The sequence below is a fragment of the Nematolebias whitei genome, chromosome 11 (genome assembly GCF_014905685.2).
Source record: "Nematolebias whitei isolate Nwh7 chromosome 11, NemWhi1, whole genome shotgun sequence".
NCBI classification, from domain to species: domain Eukaryota; kingdom Metazoa; phylum Chordata; class Actinopteri; order Cyprinodontiformes; family Rivulidae; genus Nematolebias; species Nematolebias whitei.
Window position 1 is genome coordinate 5970316 of NC_056508.1, and position 19266 is coordinate 5989581.

The window sequence follows — 19266 nt, forward strand, 5'->3', positions numbered from 1 at the left end:
TTGATAGAGAACTTTACTAATTGGCATTTCTGTATGTGAATATTTCTGTTCAGTGTCCTGAGACAACTTCTGTTGTGACTTGATGCTTCATAAATAAACTGAATTGAATTGAATTTTATTTTATTTTTGAGCAAACAAGGTCCAAAAAGAATACATTGAAAAGCTTATTTAGTTGGTGAATACATGACACAAGAAAACAGCACAGAGCTTCAGAAACACAAAGCAAAGCACTGTTCAAATAAATCCACTTACAGTACAAAGACAACCGTCCTCCAAATAACAATACATATTTTACTTTGCTGATGGCATCAGAGCTACACATTGGCAATTATAAATTACAGCATTTACATTCAAAATAACAAAATAAACAATGTAAAGTGAATAAATATGCACATTAAATGACGCCAGCATTAATTACGCTGTAATTAATTTACAAAACCAGCTTGACTTTATGATCATCACGTATAAGAGAAGGTAAGTGGGCAACTGACCCCCACCTTCTAAATGAATCATGTTGAACTGGAGCTTTAAACATCTTAAAGTTCAGTAAGTGTGCTTGCTTCATAGGAAGTTTCATTGGCACTCTGAAATAAAATCCCCCGACTGTGAAGCATGCAGACCACCTGGGTCCACCGGAGGCTCCCACACCTCCCACTCTGAGCCCAGAGGAGCTGCTGACACAAAACAGCTTCATGCTGAGTCCAAACAGCAGAAGTGACCTGGAGGAGGCAGACGCATGCAGGGTTAGAGACACCATCATGAACATACATCTGTGACACCTTTCATGCTGCCAGAGTTGAAAAACAAAATCTGATGATGAAAACCTATTTTTACTTACTGTCATGTGCAGAGAGCAGTGTGACTCTCTGCTGCTACTCAGAGTTAAAGACATGTGTTTTTAAGCTCACTTGGCTCTGACGGACATTTTGAATTAAGCTGACTTCAAAAGCTGAGCAGCTGTAGATGTAAATCAAATGACTAATTATTGGGTGTTCCATTAAAATCTGTTCTCTGGTTACTGAGATATTTTGCTAACAGATAAACATAGTTGACTCCAAGAGTTAATGCTGAAGCTTTAAGCAAAAAATCTGCACAATGAGTCACACTTGGAATATGTTGTGCTTTTCCACAATATGTGTGAACCAGTCCAAAACGTAACACTTTCATGTTTTCTAATGAGTTGGAGGTGTCAGCCATTTTGAATGGGGTTATCTATTTATGGAAGGTTAAGATCTTGTGCAGTGTGTTGGCACTCAGCGTGTGTTGTGCACACAACTCCACCAAATCTTAGCTCAGTAGCTGCAAACCTGACAGATCTTTTTGGTATGTTAGAGTAGCCATCTTGAATCTGGTGAACTCCATTATTGCTCACCACTGAAGTGAAAAGGAAGTTTAGCTGTTTGCTCTTGTCTGTGTGTGTCCATTTGTTTGTCTGTGTTGTTAGCAAAATATCTCACGAACAGATTTCAAATAAACTCTCAGAAACTTATCATTTGGATGTATGTCTGAAATTCATTAACTTCAGGAGTCAACACAATCCAAGATGGCCACCACAGCCAGTCTACCTTAGCTAACACAAGAAGTCTGTTGGAGTCAGTCTCCCCACCATCACATACATCTACACCTCCAGATGCAGGAATAGAGCCACCTGCATCATGAAGGACCCCACTCACCCAGCACACACACTTGTTGCCCCGCTCCCCTCAGGAAGGAGGTTAAGGAGCATTAAGTGTAGAACCACTAGACTGAGGAACAGCTTCTACCCTGAGGCTGTTAGACTCATGAATCTCTAACCAGAATAATCACTGTGAAAAATCACATCATGTTGCTGCTGATCTTTTTCATGATGCTGCTAATTTGTTTCATGCTGTTGCTGATCTGTTCCATGCTGCTGCTGATCTGTTTCATGTTGCTGCTGATCTGTTCCATGCTGCTGCTGATCTGTTTCATGTTGCTCCTGATCTGTTCCATGCTGCTGATGATCTGTTTCATGTTGCTCCTGATCTGTTCCATGCTGCTGCTGATCTGTTTCATGTTGCTGATGATCTGTTTCATGTTGCTGTGTTCATTCGTGCTCATCTGCTCACACAGACTCATGTTCGTGCTGCTGTTCGGCGTATTATTTTTATACTACTAGTGCTTGGTGTGTTCTTAGTTAACGTTTTTCTTAGATCATATATTAGATCTTATTACTGTTTTTCTTTTATATTTTTATACTTTTGTTGGATGTAACTTGGACCCTGTGTACACAATTTCGTTCCACCACATGTACCACATGTGGTGCGAATGACAAATAAAGAACCTCTGACTTTGACATTTGACAAAAGTAGGTAAAACTCAGTGAGTTTCACAGATATTGAGCTAAAAACTTGGTTTGACTGAAACAGAATTGTAGCTGTTTTAGTCAAAAGTTGACTTTAGTTTAAAAGTTGGACTGAAATGTGATGAGTGATATGTAATATTTCAAGGAATGCTCTTTCACTGAACTGTTTCCAAACATCATAACTATAAACTTTACATGAACCTACCATGAAAAGCTTTATTCCATGAAACTCCATGCAGCAGTTACATGATGGAGCAAACTCCAGTTTGCAAAGCGGTCCCGTTTTTAGCGTACCTGGAAACAGAATAGTTTGATCGTGTTTTAGTCCTTCTTTTAAATCAAACAGTCCAGGTGTGCAACCTAACGATGCTGATCCATACCCGTTCAGGTTGGCTGGCTCTGAGTGGTAGATGTGTTTCCCCTGCTCAGCTGTAATGTGGGGGTGGTGTGCAACCCCATGACTCTGAGTGGCCTTCAGTGGGTGGAGGTGGTTCTTCAGGTCTACGTGGCTCAGGGGTAGAGACATGTGATGCGTCTCAATGTTCCCATTGACATCCGCCGCCTCGGCTTCCAGCTTGTCCAGATCGACATGTCTGCGGGTCTTTGTTGGTGAGGACACATCGATCACTCTGATGTCGGGGACGCTGGCCTGCCTCTGGATCAGCTCCGAGTGGGCCAGCTGCAGCTTCTTCATGTGGTTGATGGCTACAGCAGCATTATAGGCTTGCTGTGAATCAAACATAGACAGGAGTCTGTAAGAGATCTAACCTGAGCTTCACTTTGACATTAAGGACACATTCACTGATAATGTTTCTTGTCTTTATCCAGAGAATACACTCATGTGTTAAGAGTCCTTTCTAGTGCTGAACAGTTCAGTTTGGCTTAGTTGTCACTGACTGTAACTATACGTCACCATCCATTAGTGACATTTACATCACAACATCTAACTTAAGCATCCTTTATCAGGAAGAACTCGGACGGACACCTGGATAGTGTGTGCCACAATGGAGCCAAGAAATCAGTGCAGACTGACCTTCCACCTGGACTGGGCAAAGTTCTTCTGGATTTGAGCGCTGACAGAATAATAGATGTCCTGGCTCCTCGCTGTCTTTCCAATAATCCTGAGGAACAGATCACGTAACAGAAAGCTTAAATTTATTTCAAGGTACCGATTAGCCTGGACTCTGACCAGCTGATTTATTGGGACTTCTTATTTAATCCTTTTGTTTTCTACTGAGTGACCTAACACTTTGTTGTTTCCTGACTAAGATAACGAGTGGAACTCACCATGGATGTCGGAGCGCCTGCTCTGTCGTATAGCGCATGCTAGGATTCTTCTGCATCATGTTACGGATAAAATCCTTTGCTGCAGATCAAAAGTAAGAAAGTGTGAACAAGAACAGTGCTCTGTAGATGCAGCATGTTGTGTAATTACCAGATTCAGATATGTCATCCCAGAAGGGCGAGTCAAACTCATACTGGGCCTTCATGATTTTGGAAAACAGTCTTGTCTCGGTCTCTTCATAAAAGGGGGGGTATCCACAGAGTCTGCAGGGAAAAGATTGATGTTTATCTTTTTTATTTGGGTGGGGGGTGGGGGGGGGGGGATTTAACTCCAAAACTATTCTACAGTGTATTGCACTTGTCCTGCCAGACACTAGAGGGTGCTATCACTCAACCACTGCAGCACCTGTCTTTGTGTGATATGATGCACACAGCAGCAGTCTATAATCTGAAAATCAATCCCTTAATGAAGGTTCTGGAGCAGATACTTACAAGATGTAGGTAATAACACCAATAGACCAGCAGTCCACTGCCTTGCTGTAAGGCTTCTGGGCCAAAACTTCAGGAGCTGAGAATGAGAAGAAATGTTAAAGGTATGGCAAAAATAAAGGCATAAAAAACACATTATAAGCAGCCTACTATATTTGCGCTGAAACCTTAGATGCTCCAGTCTCCCAGTTCAGCCCCCCAGTATTTTATTCTTTATACGTTTTTAACAAGATAAGTCTTGTTTCCTCACCTACGTAGCCTGGGGTGCCACAGGCTGTCGACATGATGCCGTTTTCGGCCATCTTCGACAGGCCGAAGTCACTGATCATGATCTTAGAGTCATCGTCTTGGCTGTAGTACAGGATGTTCTCCGGCTGAAGGAGGACAAGCACTCATGAGACAAACGTCCCTGCTTTGTTCTAAACCTGAGTTTCCATGGCCGCATGCTGCAGCTGCCTGTAGCTTTCACCAAAACAACATTGTTGTTTTTCTTATTCATAACCACAATGATCCAATTGTTCAAGTAATAATGACCATTTTAAATTAGTACTGATGTCAACCCAACCAAAATAAGCAAACCCCTACACCTTATTAGCTACAACGGATGCACACTGACTGAGAAAAGAGGAGCTGAAAGTTGAAAGTCACGTTTGTGGACCAGTATGTTGTCAACATCTTACCTTGAGGTCCCGATGCACAACGCCGCTCTGGTGCAGGTAGCTGACGGCCTGCAGCACCTGCTGGATCACCCTGCTGGCATCCTTCTCTGAGTACACCCCTCGGTCCAGGATCCGGTCAAAGAGCTCTCCGCCTGAAACACTGACACATGAACACACATTATAGCAACCGGTCAGAGATGATCCTCAGACATGTTCACTTAGATCAGAGGATGGAACTTATTAACCTTTATTTAACCAGGAAAATCCCATTGAGATCACAGATCTCTTTTGCAAGGGAGGCCCGGGCCTGAAGCCTAACATGCATGTTTTTGGTCTGTGGGAGGAAACTGGAGTACCCGGAGAAAACCCACACAAGCACGAGAAGAACATGTAAACTCCACACAGAAAGACCCCAGGTCCAGCCGGGGATTGAACCCAGGACCTTCTTGCTGTGAGGCAGCGGTGCTAACTACTGAAGAAGTGGTTAGCCACTTATGAAGAAGAAGCAGTGGAATGTACTGATGCAAAAAGTTGGAGTGCTTTAAGAGCTCAATAAAACATCCAGCACCATCACTCAGGGTGTACTGGTTAGAAAAATAAAGAAATATAAAGAAGTATGGTTGAAGTATAAAACAACAATTTGTACAGATAAACCAAAATAAATCAATGTCACATGTGGTGCACCCCAAGGGTCTGTTTTAGGGTTACAAATGTTCATCATGTATATCAATAATGCATGCCAAGTATCAGAGATGTTAAAACTTGTGTTATTTGCTGATTAGATTTTGGAGGTGGTCAATAAACTTGTGAAGAAACTTGAACATTGGTTTGAAATAAACTCTTTAAATTTGACGAAAATTAATTTGATGTAATCAATAAGATGAAACTCACAGCTGCATGATCAGATAGTAATGAGTCCGACTTTCATAGAAACCCTCCATCCCCACAACGTTCTCATGTTTGATTCTGTTTGAAAAAACAAACAAACATGTTTTGTTATGATGCTGCTTTAAGTTCAACAAACTGAAACCAGAACACTTTAATCCAAAGGATCAAGCTGCTGGGGGAGCGTGGAGGTTTATAAAACTTTACCTTCTTAGCACTGTGATCTCATTCTCCAGGTTGATGTCCCTCTTCTTCTTCTTCTTCACACACTTCATGGCAAAAGTCTTTCCCGTTTTCCTTTCTCTCACCATGAAAACTTCTGCAAACGCCCCCCTGGTAAACAACACAGAAATGAAAATGGTTAGATGACATCATCACTAACTAGTTATCCTCTGGGTGACACAAAATGAGCCTCCTCACTTAAAAGCGAGGCCAAGTAGATTAACATCTGAGGACCGTAGCAGCAGAAAGCAGTAACCCAGTTTCTGTACAGCCTGAGGATAATGGTTTTACCTGTGTGTGTGTGTGTGTGTGGGGGGGGGGGGGGCTGCATCTGTTTGCAAAATATCTCATGAACTACTGAAAGGCTTTCAATGAAACACTTGGAAAATAATTATTGGCTCTACATCTGCAAATAATTAGTTTTATCGAATCAACAAAATTCAAGATGGCTGCCACTTCTAATTGACATTAGTTTGCACAAACTCTGGTATGAAAGGCTGTGGGTGATTATGCATTCCTTTAAGAAATGCCATGTTTTTTACTTTGACAGCCTCTGACTCTTCTGGTTTGAATTTCCTGCAGTGGGAGACAATTTAAAACATCTTAACTTAACTTCTGCATCGCAGAAATCACCAAATGGCAGATTTTAAATGTGACCAGGAACTCTGTGGATTAACTATTCAGATGTCAGAAGCTCATTATTGTGCTCTGTGATGTTCTGTTCCCATGCTATCTTCAGCTCATGCTGGGAATAGTTGTTCCATCGGGTGGATTAGGGCCTTTATCCCTGACGCAATGGAAACAGTGGCCAGCTGAGGTCTCTGAGCACAAAGGTCAGCTTCTGAGCAGGAGCCCTAAGGACTGGGCGGGTCAGGTCACAGACTGCGGTCAAGGACTGTGGGCAGACATGGGATATGATGAAGCTGCCGTCTGTCTAGGAGGTGACACACTTCTGTAAAACATGAAGAACAGCCACAACGACCGCTGCCCAAGCAGTGTATAGACTGCATGGTTACCAGAGCTCATTTTCTCCTATAATCATCTGAAAGGAGTTACCTCTGAAGTGAGATTTTGTCAAATAGTTATCATTGATATTATCAGCTGTGACAGACAGAGCAGGAAGTATAAAGAAAAAGGCAGAAGTCTTCATCCAGGCAACAGTAATGGATAGCCAGACGAGGTCATTCTCACAACAAACTGCTCCAACTATAATAAATCAATAAATGGTGTTTGTTCCTCATGGAAAATTATGATTCAAGTAGCATTAGCATTAATATTTGGCATGCTTATAATTTCTGTGGTCAATCCAGTGCACCTTGACTGGCCTTGATGTGTTGTTTAGATGACTGACGTCAGAAGAGGAAGTGAGGAAAATGATCCAGGTAGATAAACCCAACAAGTCAGGTCCTCTAGCAGAGGAACCTTGTTAGTATTAACAATACTGCACATCAAACATTTGACCTAACATCAACCCTGTCTGTCTCTGTTGTTCTCAGATGGGATGATTCTTTTTAGTAGCACAGCTTTAAAAAACAAAATACAACCTTATGGTTTTTATTTTTTATGAATGAACTCCTGCCGCCTTCTTAGGCTCCTTTATTAAAGTCTGACTAACAGCCAGACCATCTTACTGTCTGGGCCTCCTCTAAAGTAGGCCTCTTGTTGTCAATCCAATCAAAGTGTAAATCTGTCCATCTGACATCCAGCTGCACAACATTTCCAAGACGGGCTCAGAGCTAGGCGGTGAAAATGACTCCGTTCAACGAACAAGGGAGATACGTACGATCCCAACTCTTCTATGAAGTCAAAGATCTCCTGGATGTTTTCAGTGGTCTTCTTCCATGCGTAGTCACCCTCTTGGCGTCCCATGTCTGCAGCTGCTTCAGCAGGGATTTCTTTTCAAAAGAAACAAAACACACAAACAGAGACGTCACTAAACACAGAAGCTCCTCAGTGACCTGGTTTACTTTCATTGTCCAAGTGCTGTGTGGAAGTAGAGCAGTTATGATCCTGCTTAATGTTCAGACTCCTTCATGGCTCTAATCATACAACCAGACAGTCGTCTGGAATTAACGGAGCCGTGACGAAGCAGTCATGAAGGTCGGTGTGCGTGCACAAGTCTTCATCTATCAGACAAAAGGTTGGAGCTTCAATCTTCTGTGACTGCTTCTAGTTTTTGTACTCACCATGCAACCTGTATAAAAATATTGGTTTGCCTACTTTACACAGTTGTAGACTGGAACACTGGTACATTTACTGGTTCTTTACAGTCTCTAAAGTCACCAGAAGATGCAGTCTTTGGTCCGATGGGCAAACCATCCATGTTCCTCCTCAAATACAAACTGTCTGTGAGTTACAGGGCTATCTTAAATTAATCTACCTGCCAAGTATTTATTATTTTAAAAATATGAGTATTAAATCCACATCTGTTACCAAAAACTGCTGAAGATTATCTTGCTTCAATCTGAACGGTCAGATGTTTGTTTGAATTTTGTCGTGTTTAAAAAGTGAAACAGTTCAGCTGCTGTCTTGGCCAGGACTCCTTTGGGGATAAGATATAGGCTCTCAGTGGTACAACATTACTTTTCATAAAATAAAAGTTAAATAAAACTAAATAAAATACTTTGTTCTGTATTCAGCTCACAGCAAGGTGCTCGGTCCAGTCAGGTGCAGAAACCCCTGCAAATCACTTCTTTTGGTTAAAGGTTCTCCAGAGGCCAAAGGGTTTTTGTGCATCTGTCAGATCACAATCAACTCTTTAACTCTTAAAAAATGTATAAACTTTATTACTGCAGAATTTTTTTAATCAGGAGAAAAACGTCCCTGGATGGAACCACAAAAAATCTGGAAAGATCGGCATTCTGAAGAATACAACTTATCTAACAAAACCAACGTTTCTGAGAAGGATTAGAAGCGCTCTGAATGAGCAGATTACCCAATTCCCTGTCCTCTTTTCTCTTATATAATGGATTAGTAACTCCTGATTGAGACCTGACCTTCTCACACGTTCAAACACTAAAACATAACCTGAAGTACATTCAAATCAATCAGAGATCCCTGACAGACGAGGGAGGCAGTTTTTATATCAAGGTTGTTTATTGTCATTCCCATCACATGTGGTGGAACAAAACTGTGTACTCAGGGTTCCAGTTACACTCAAAACTAGCAAAAATATTAAGTGTAAAAAGAAACATAAAGATCTAAGATATGCACTATGATATATGCTAAACACTAATAATGTAAAATAATATAGTATATTAAACAGAAGTACACAGTATATAAAGTATAAAGTTCAGTTTGTGTACATTTACTAGAACCCACACGTGCAGCCCGATCCAACACAAGAACCAGAAGGACTGAACTAAACTGTCCAAGTCACAGCCTGCAGCAGGTGATCATTTCAAACAGAATCTCGTTTATCATCCAACACATCATCTCTCGACATTTATAGTTAACGCAAACGTTTTTGTCACAGAGCAGGGTTTTTTTTTGTTTGTTTTTTACAGAAAGCTGCTCGGACAGAAACAGAAGGTGAGCATGTTTTAGCAGACGACTTCTAGAAAGTTAATGAATCCATCAAACATTCTGCTTGAGTTCACAGCAGACAACAGTGATGTCGCCCACAGCAGCTTTTCCACCAACACTTGAGAGAAGGAAGAAAATGCTCATGGAGCAGCAGACTTACCGAGAGACTCTGCGCTGTCTCTGTGTGCTCCGACTCTCCTGCCAACAGCTCACCAGGTTCTGGACAGATTACTCTGCCTGTGAGGGAACAAATAGCAGCTGGGATTATTCCAGCCACAGACACAGAGAAGGGAGGGGGGGCTCATTCAGAGCTTAGGTTAGCTCATTCATCTGTCCTGAGCTGGGAACAGGGGAAGGCACGTCTTGTGCACAGATTAAAGACAGAAAAGTAACGAGCTTTTCAACCATAACAGATCAGTGCTCTTTATAACAACATTACATAAATTTAATTACACAATTTAGTCACAATTTATTTTTTACCAGATCTCAACAGCTGAAGGCTGAAACCATTCATCCCAGTAAATTGGTGAGGGACCAGACAAAGTGCAGCCCAAAGACCCCGATGATGAAACAAATAAATGGACCTAGTGTTCCCTTGCCCGGACGTGGGTCACCGGGGCCCCACTCTGGAGCCAGGCCTGGAGGTAGGGCACGCGGGCGAGCGCCTGGTGGCCGGGCTTTTACACATGGAGCTCGGCCGGGCACAGCCCGAAGAGGAGACGTGGGTCCCCCTTCCCATGGGCTCACCACCTGTGGGAGGGGCCAAAGGGGTCGGGTGCAATGTGGGATGTGTGGTGGCCGAGGGCGGGGACCCTGGCGGTCTGATCCTCGGCTACAGAAGCTGGCTACTGGGACGTGGAATGTCACCTCACTGGTGGGGAAGGAGCCTGAGCTGGTGTGTGAGGCTGAGAGGTTCCGGCTAGAAATAGTCGGACTCACCTCTACGCATGGCTCGGGCTCTGGAACCGGTTTCCATGAGAGGGGCTGGACAATCTTCCACTCGGGAGTTGCCCCTGGTGAGAGGCGCCGAGCAGGCGTGGGCATACTTATTGCCCCCCAACTTAGTGCCTGTGTGTTGGGGTTCACCCCAGTGAATGAGAGGGTGGCCTCCCTCCGCCTACGTGTGGGGGGACGGGTTCTGACTGTCGTTTGTGCTTATGCACCAAACGGCAGTTCAGATTATCCACCCTTTCTGGAGTCCTTGGAGGGGGTACTGGAAAGTGCACCTCCTGGGGACTCCCTTGTTCTGGTGGGGGACTTCAATGCTCATGTGGGCAATGACAGTGAGACCTGGAGGGGTGTGGTTGGGAGGAACGGCCCCCCTGATCTGAACCAGAGTGGTGTTCTGTTGTTGGACTTCTGTGCTCGTCATGGATTGTCAATAACAAACACCTTGTTCAAGCATAAAGGTGTCCATATGTGCTCTTGGCACCAGGACACCCTAGGCTGCAGTTCGATGATCGACTTTGTTATCGTCTCATCTGATCTGCGGCCACATGTCTTGGACACTCGTGTGAAGAGAGGGGCGGAGCTGTCAACTGATCACTACCTGGTGGTGAGTTGGCTCCGATGGTGGGGGAGGATGCCGGTCAGACCTGGCAGACACAAACGTATTGTGAGGGTTTGCCGGGAACGTCTGGCAGAGTCTCCTGTGAGATGGAGTTTCAACTCCCACCTCCGGGAGAACTTTGAACATGTTCCGAGGAAGGTGGGGGACATTGAGTCTGAGTGGACTATGTTTCGTGCCTCTATTGTCGAGGTGGCTCACCAGAGCTGCGGCCGCAAGGTTGTCGGTGCCTGTCGCGGCAGCAACCCTCGAACCCGATGGTGGACACCGTCGGTGAGGGATGCTGTCAGGCTGAAGAAGGAGTCCTATCGGACCTTTTTGGCCTGTGGGACCCCGGAAGCAGCTGATGGGTACCGGCAGTCCATGCGACATGTGGCTCGGGTGGTTGCTGAGGCAAAAACTCGGGCATGGGAGGAGTTCGGAGAGGCCATGGAGAACGACTTCCGCACGGCTTTGAAGCAATTCTGGTCCACCATCCGGCGTCTCAGGGGGGGAAAGCGGTACGCCACCAACACTGTTTATAGTGGGAGTGGTGTGCTACTGACCTGAACTCGGGATGTTGTGGGTCGGTGGGCGGAATACTTTGAAGACCTCCTCAATCCCACCGGCACGTCTTCCACTGAGGAAGCGGAGCCTTGGGACTCTGGGTCTGGCCCTCCAATCTCTGGTGCTGAGGTCACCGAGGTGGTTAAAAAGCTCCTCGGTGGCAGGGCCCCAGGGCTGGATGAGATTCGCCCAGAGTTCCTTAAGGCTCTGGATGTTGTAGGGTTGTGTTGGCTTACGCGACTCTGCAATATTGCGTGGACATCGGGGGAAGTTCCCCTGGATTGGCAGACCAGGTTGGAGGTCCCCCTATTCAAAAAGGGGGACCGTAGAGTGTGTTCCAACTACAGGGGAATCACGCTCTTAAGCCTCCCTAGTAAGGTCTATTCGGGGGTTCTGGAGAGGAGGGTCCGTCGGATAGTTGAACCTCGGATTCAGGAGGAGCAGTGCGGTTTTTTTCCTGGCCGTGGAACACTGGACCAGCTCTACACTCTCAGCAGGGTCCTGGAGGGTGCGTGGGAGTTTGCCCAACCAGTCTACATGTGCTTTGTGGACTTGGAGAAGGCGTTCGACCGCGTCCCTCGGGGGACCCTGTGGGGGGTACTCTGGGAGTATGGGGTACCGGACCCTTTGATATGGGCTGTTAGGTTCCTGTATGACCGGTGTCAGAGCCTGGTCCGCATCGCCGGCAGTAAATCAGGCTTGTTCCCGGTGAGAGTGGACTCTTCCAAGGTTGCCCTTTGTCACCGATTCTGTTCATAATTTTTATGGACAGAATTTCTAGGCGCAGCCAAGGTGTTGAGGAGATCCGTTTTGGTGGCCTTAGGATTGCGTCTCTGCTTTTTGCAGACAATGTGGTCTTATTGGCTTCATCAGATCGCGATCTACAGCTTTCGCTGGAGCGGTTCGCAGCCGCATGAGACGCGGCCGGGATGAAGATCAGTTCCTCCAAATCCGAGGCCATGGCCTTGAGCCGGAAAAGGGTAGAGTGCCCTCTCCGGGTCAGGGAGGTGGTCCTACCCCAAGTGGAGGAGTTCAAGTATCTTGGGGTCTTGTTCACGAATGAGGGAAAGTGGAGCGTGAGATCGATAGGCGGATAGGTGCAGCGTCTGCAGTGAAACGGGCGCTGTACAGGTCTGTCGTAGTGAAGAGAGAGCTGAGTCAAAAGGCGAAGCTCTCAATTTACCGATCGATCTACGTTCCTACCCTCATCTATGGTCACGAGCTTTGGGTTGTGACCGAAAGAATGAGATCTCGGATACAAGCGGCCGAAATGAGTTTTCTCCGCAGGGTGTCTGGGCTCTCCCTTAGAGACAGGGTGAGAAGCTCGATCATCCGGGAGGGACTCAGAGTAGAGCCGCTGCTTTTCCACGTCGAGAGGAGCCAGTTGAGGTGGCTTGGCATCTGTTTAGGATGACTTCTGGACACCTCCCTAGTGAGGTGTTCCGGACACGTCCCACCGGAAGGAGGCCCAGAGGAAGACCCAGGACACGCTGGAGGGACTATGTTTCTCGGCTGGCCTGGGAACGCCTCAGGATTCTCCCGGAAGAGCTGGCCCAAGTGGCTGGGGAGAGGGAAGTCTGGGCCTCCCTACTTAGGCTGTTACCCCCGCGACCCGACCCCGGATAAGCGTAAGAAAATGGATGGATGGATGGATGGATATTTATCCCAGAAAAAACTTCTGAGTAGTTTGCTACAGCTGTGTACACAACATTGAACATGAAACAGACGAAGAAGATTGTAGACATCCACGGGTGTATTGAACCGTTTTGGTACAGCGTGTTAGGTTCGGTCCACGTGCCGTTTCTGTTGTATTTTCACTCATTTAATTTTATTAACGGGAGATAATGCGCAGAGGAAGTGAAGTTCAGCACAGCGTTATAGTCTTATAGCACACGTAGCATTAGCAGCCTGGCAGGAGACCCTTTCATCTAGTTGTGGTGTCCTATTTGGGAACGTTATGGCACTGCGGTAAAGTGAGCCTCGCAGAGGATAAACAAAAGAGTCTCCCCAGACTGTTGGTATTGTTGGATTTGATATCTTGTAGATCTTTTTATATCTTTTGACAAGCCTTGACATTTCTCTGATGAGGTGAAATGATGCATTTTCTACAAGGTGTGTGCGTGTATAATCATACACTAATTACTTCATGTTATATATAATCTCACAAGTGCTAAGGATAGTGCAAGTTCACATTTGATATAATTCTGAGGGAAACAGAGACAGGTAAGACACTTGTTCGTGCAACAGGAAACGATACTTCTTTGTTCTCTGAGTAAAGCAGCTGAGAGTGAGGGCCCACCAATGTGACACACTGCTCACACGTTGATTAAACACAAATAACGCTAAATCACAACATTCATATACTTTATACTTAACACAGGTTGAGTATTTATGCTCTCACATTAATAATAGTTCAGACACACAGAAAACATGTTTTAAAGCTTTACACAGACGAGAGCCAGAGTAAGTGTCATGCGTTCCAAAACAAAGCTCTTAAATCAACCCTTATCAGTAGGAATGAGCCAAAAGCTGTCTGTGGCCTTCGGAGGTTGCCATGAAGGTAAGATATGCTCCTGAGTGGCTGAACATGGTGTCACCCAGACTACCAAGAGGTCTTGACATCCAATCACAAGTCTGTCTGAACCCGAAAGGGCGGGACATGACAAATCTATAAATCTCGCTCAGACACAAAGTTTGGTTGAACAAACATCGGCTGATTGACCAGGCAAGGTTCGCTCTGACTTGTTCCTCAGAATGCATTCTGATTACATGTAATATCTGCATACTTTAACTTTGTCTCAATTAAATCTTTTATACTAAGGTGAAGTGCTCCTGAAATTCTGTGCTCGGATCATTTTGAACACACCAAATCCTTCAGATGTTGACCCCGACGTGATGATCTTCGAGTACACGAGTAGCAGTGAGATTCGACCCATGAGCGGAGCAGCCGTTCGCATCCAGAGGGGAGAGGCGCCTCACATGAATAACAGGTAAGCGGGTTACCTAAGTTGGCCGAAAGGCCCAAAAACTCCGCTATTCGGCCGTAAACTAAATTGAAGCCTCTGGATGAGCATGGTGTGTTCTGTCTCCTGAAATAAAGGAGGATTAGCAGCTAAGGTGAATATAATAACTAGAGGCATTGAGCACGGAACTTAAAGTGTGCAGAATAATAGAATAATAGAGTACAAATAACAAAGAGAGAAGCGCTAAGACTAAGGTCAAAGAGAAAAGTGAAGATAAGAGATAAGAGATAAAAAAGAGAATAAGAAGGCCAAAAAACAGAAATAAGGGAAGAAGAAAAATCCTAGTAGTATCACTGCAGTAGCGCGCCTCCTATTGGTCGACGGGCCGGTAGTTAAACGTAGACTGGGTCACGTGAGCTCAGCTGACGTCGGGCTGGGGAATTGAGGGACCCCTTAAACGGACGGAATTGGCAAATAAAACTAGGATTAAAACACGAGTCGGGGACCGTGGAAAAGCGTGAATAAATTAATGAAAGGACCACGCTATAAAATAATAATAAAAAAAAACATAATTAAAAATGCCGCACACGATTGCGATAATAAAAACTCATAATTTAAAATTCCGCACACGAGGCGATGGAAAAAAAATTTAAACAATTAAAATTCATAAAAAAGAGTGAAGAAAATAAATAAAGTGTTGTTTGGAAACAAGGAAACAGAGGGGAGACGCGCAGACTCATCTGTCTGTGTGTGTGTGTCTGTGTGTGTGAATAAACGAGCAAAGACACCTCGGGTGGAGGTGGCTGATCAGTGTTTTGATCGGTGCAACAAAAAAGCTGACACTGTTTTGGGTCGAGGCTTGTGTGTGCTCCGACCAACGCACGGTCAGAAGCTTGTGGAGTGAAAGGATTACAAAATAAAGTTTGAGGGCCGTATGAGTGGTATATGCTGAATGAGAGATGGAGCCCCTCGAGCAGAGTAATATGATATATAAAACCATGAAAAAACAATCAAATCGGGTAGTAGCGGTAATCAACCGAGTTTATGCGAGAGACGGAGCAAGAAGGAGAGAACTAGATGAAATGTTGACACAGCTGGTCAACAAAGAAGACGAGAATTCCAGACAGCCACTCACGAAAATAGTGTGGGACAGAGTCAAGCAAATACAATTGGATATGCAGGGACTCGCAGAAAAAATGGTGACATGCAAGTCTTTCTGGGGCCGCAGACAAATTAAAAAGGTTACAAGGTTACAAGCACAAGTGAGACCTTTCCTGAATCAAGATCTTAATAGACAAAAACAGGTGAGACTATGCTCAAGACCCTTTCTAAAAATTTTTGAGTGGGACTCATAAGCCGGCATTTATTCTGAAAAAATTGTGAGACACGTGCAAAACTCCTGTCTGTCTATGTGTGACTGTCTGTCTGTGTGTATGTTTAAAGTGACAGGCTGATTCTGGAGGATCCTTGGCTGTACTAACAGACGGGACCCGAAGCAGATTTGCTTACAACCTTTTTTTAACTGAGTTTGGGTTAAGTGAATCTTTTTCATCTGGGGAACAAAGACTGCAGCTTTGTTTGTCAGAAAAAAGATAACACCCACTAACTGCATAAGGAAAAAACGCTAAAATACCTTGTCTACTTCGTCTGTAAAGCTTATTGAGTAATATAAGTTACAGATAACTGTTCACTATTTATTTTTTTTGTTTTGTTTTGTTTTTATTCTATAATGTCCTTCAAGCGTACGGCTGACTTTTTCTGTTATCTGTGGTGTTGCCGACTCTCAGTCTGGGAGACCAAACGCACGCACGCATTGAACTCCCTCCTGTGTGATAACCACACACGCACAAACACACACGCTCGCGAACGTCATGTTGCACTAAAGTTTTAAGAAGTATGACACTCTAAAAAACAAGTTATCTGAATTTAGATAAAAAAATACTGCATGATGTTGAAAAATAGAAATTGACATTGATTTTATAAGCCATCTACATCGGGTAAGATAGCTACTGTTTATAATCTTGTACCAAAACCCAACTTATACAATATCTGAAATTCCCTTTAACTGACTGAATTAATTTATAAAAAATTCTGAAATGTCCCTTTAAACTGTTTAAATTCACTTCATGTCAAGAGAATACCTCTGACCTTTGAAACCAAACCACACTTAATAAAAATAACTGAAACAGATCCACTTTTATCTTTTTCCGGTTTTATTAAACAACAATTGCCCACAGACACTGATAGTTACATTAGAACCCACTCATTGAGGCGAAGATTCACTGGAACCGGATTCGGCCCCGTCGGTTCACAGCCACCCCATCCATCCGCCACTCCGACTCGACCAGAACCGACACACCAAATGTGTGTCACGAAACATAAAACAGGAGAAGAAGAAAATATATATGCGTTAATAAATTCAAATTGAGTATTGCTTAAAAGTAAAGGCCAAGTACTACTGTACCTGCGATAAATCCGCTACGAAGTTGTTAAAGTCCAACATCTACGGTTTGTTTTCGGGTCCACCAGTCGACCGAGTTGAATTTGAGTGGGTAAACGGTCCGATTCGCCGTCACAAACCGTCGCTTTCTCTCCATAAAACCAACAAACCGCATCCGCCCTTGTCATCACCTTCACCGACTGGTTAGCTAAACGTTAGCTACACAGGAAGTGCAACTCGCGGTAGTGTGCATGCGTAACTGGAGATACAGGACCACAGCGCCAACTAACGTCCCGGCATGATCACTGCAGGCCAAAAGTTAACATTTGGGTTTAAACAGACGTCTGTCAAGGGCAAATTACTGCTTGGCTAAGACTTGACTTTTAATTTAAAGATTTGATTTGAAAAAAACAAAAAAAAAAAAACTTAAAAGACCCTAAGAGATTTATAACAGCAGTTGAATGGAATTTTGAACGACCCACAAAAGGAGCATTTGTTCAAATTAGTTGTGTAAAAATTAACTATTAACGGCTTATTAAATCTATAAATTAGGTGCAAATTTAACATAATATAATTAAATCCGAGATAGCCACATTAGGAGTTGACGGCTCATTTTAAGCTGACCTAACAATGTACATTTTAGCAGACTTAGCACTGTTAAGACATTAAATATGGATAATACACTAATAGATTGTGTTCTCATTTCATTTACTGTAGGACAATTCAGACCGTGGGCAGCACGGTGGCGCAACTGGTAGAGCTGCTGCCTGTGAGAGTAGCTCTGCTGCAGCTCCCAAGATGGCCGCTAATGACCTACACCTGGCGGTCATCTCCCTGATGAGCATCGACTCCTATTTAAGGCTGCAGTCAAGACTACTCGATGCTGGAGCATTGATTCCCTCCCAGTACTAGTGCTCTCAGCCTTTTATGTTCTCAAGTATTTGTGATACTGACCTTGTGCTTCCTATGCCAGCAGTTCCTCGTTTTGGCCGTGCCATTCCAGTCCTGATCTCTCGACATCCTGTCTGGTCTCACGAAACACGGACCTGTGGACCTTGGATTCCTGAACCCTGTTGCTGGGACTCATGCATCTCGGGACTCCTGAACTCACTCCAGTACCGAAGAAGCTGTAAGACAGAAACAACAAATCAAAATCCTTCCCTCCTGTGTCACTTACCTGCTTCCGACCTGAACAAACTATTTCCCTCTTCCAGGAGTTCCAGTCCCAGGGCCCTGTATATATTGTATATATTTTTCTAGTATCACTGTAAATAAATATCACTTTTCGTAGCTTGAGTCTTGTGTCGTTCTGGGTCTCGTTACAACTGGGTTGCCCGCACATACAACAGAAATGCTCCAGCCAGACCAAACCCAGAACGAGGCTCGGAACGACCAAGCCACGTCCTCGTCGCAAACGGAGCGAGTAAACCAGCTTGAGAAGATCCTTTCACAAATGATCCAGCAACAACAGCAAACTCAAGCTAATCTACAGGAGCTGGGAGGTATGGTTTATTCAATTAAACAGACTCTCTCTCCTTCTCCTCCTACAGTCGCAGCAGAAACCCCTGAGAACAGTCACACATGCACATGCTCGGCGGGACACTCATCGGAGCCACAATTACTGGTAAAACCGTCTGAACTTTTTTCCGGTGACCCAGAACAATGCGACGGTTTTCTCCTCCAATGTGAGCTCACATTCAGTGGAGCCCCCAGGCTCTACTCCTCAGAAAACGCTAAGATCACCTACTTTACGAGCCAGTTAAAGGGTAACGCACTCCGGTGGGCAACTTCTTTTCTCCGCCAGCATGATTTAAAAGTTATTTCTTTTAGTAATGTACTTACCGAGTTTCGCAGGATATTCGACAGACCACTATCGGGTCCCAACGCAGAGAAACGTCTCCTGGGCTTACGTCAAGGCCGGCAACCAGTAGCCGAACACGCCCTCGAGTTCCGCATCCTCGCCGCACAAACCGGATGGAACGAAAGAGCACTACAGGGAACTTTCCTAAATTCTTTATCGGATACGTTAAAGGACCAGATCGCCGCTAGGGACGAGCCGTCCAACTTTGACGCTCTCATTAATCTGGCCAATTTGATCGATGAGCGCTTCCGCAAGCGACAGCGGGAACGGGACTACAACTCCCAACGTACCGCCACTTCCGGTTCGGGTCCGTCACTCAGTGTTGTCTGTGGTAAAGAGTCGCCTTCGTTTCCCAAGTTCCAAGATCTTTTTACCCACGCGTCACACCCTTCACTCTCTTTACCAGAGTCAGAGCCCATGCAGGTGGGACGCACCCATCTTACTCCCAACGTTAGACAAAAACGCCGAGAACAAGGGTTATGTTTCTATTGTGGTCAAAATA

At 44.6% G+C, this 19266-nt stretch overlaps 1 protein-coding gene across 1 annotated transcript; it reads right to left on the bottom strand.

The window, feature by feature from the left end:
* Nucleotides 1–385: 385 nt before the first annotated feature.
* camk1gb (calcium/calmodulin-dependent protein kinase IGb) lies at nucleotides 386–9625 on the bottom strand. The gene is made up of 13 exons (XM_037683879.1): nucleotides 9548–9625; nucleotides 7646–7757; nucleotides 5848–5973; nucleotides 5647–5721; nucleotides 4777–4915; nucleotides 4347–4470; nucleotides 4100–4175; nucleotides 3759–3871; nucleotides 3611–3689; nucleotides 3357–3444; nucleotides 2704–3050; nucleotides 2529–2617; nucleotides 386–719 (listed from the first exon to the last, which is right to left on the bottom strand). The coding sequence occupies exons 2-12, from the start codon at nucleotides 7729–7731 to the stop codon at nucleotides 2566–2568; spliced, it is 1305 nt and encodes a 434-aa protein (XP_037539807.1). The 5' UTR covers nucleotides 7732–7757; nucleotides 9548–9625; the 3' UTR covers nucleotides 386–719; nucleotides 2529–2565.
* Nucleotides 9626–19266: the final 9641 nt, after the last annotated feature.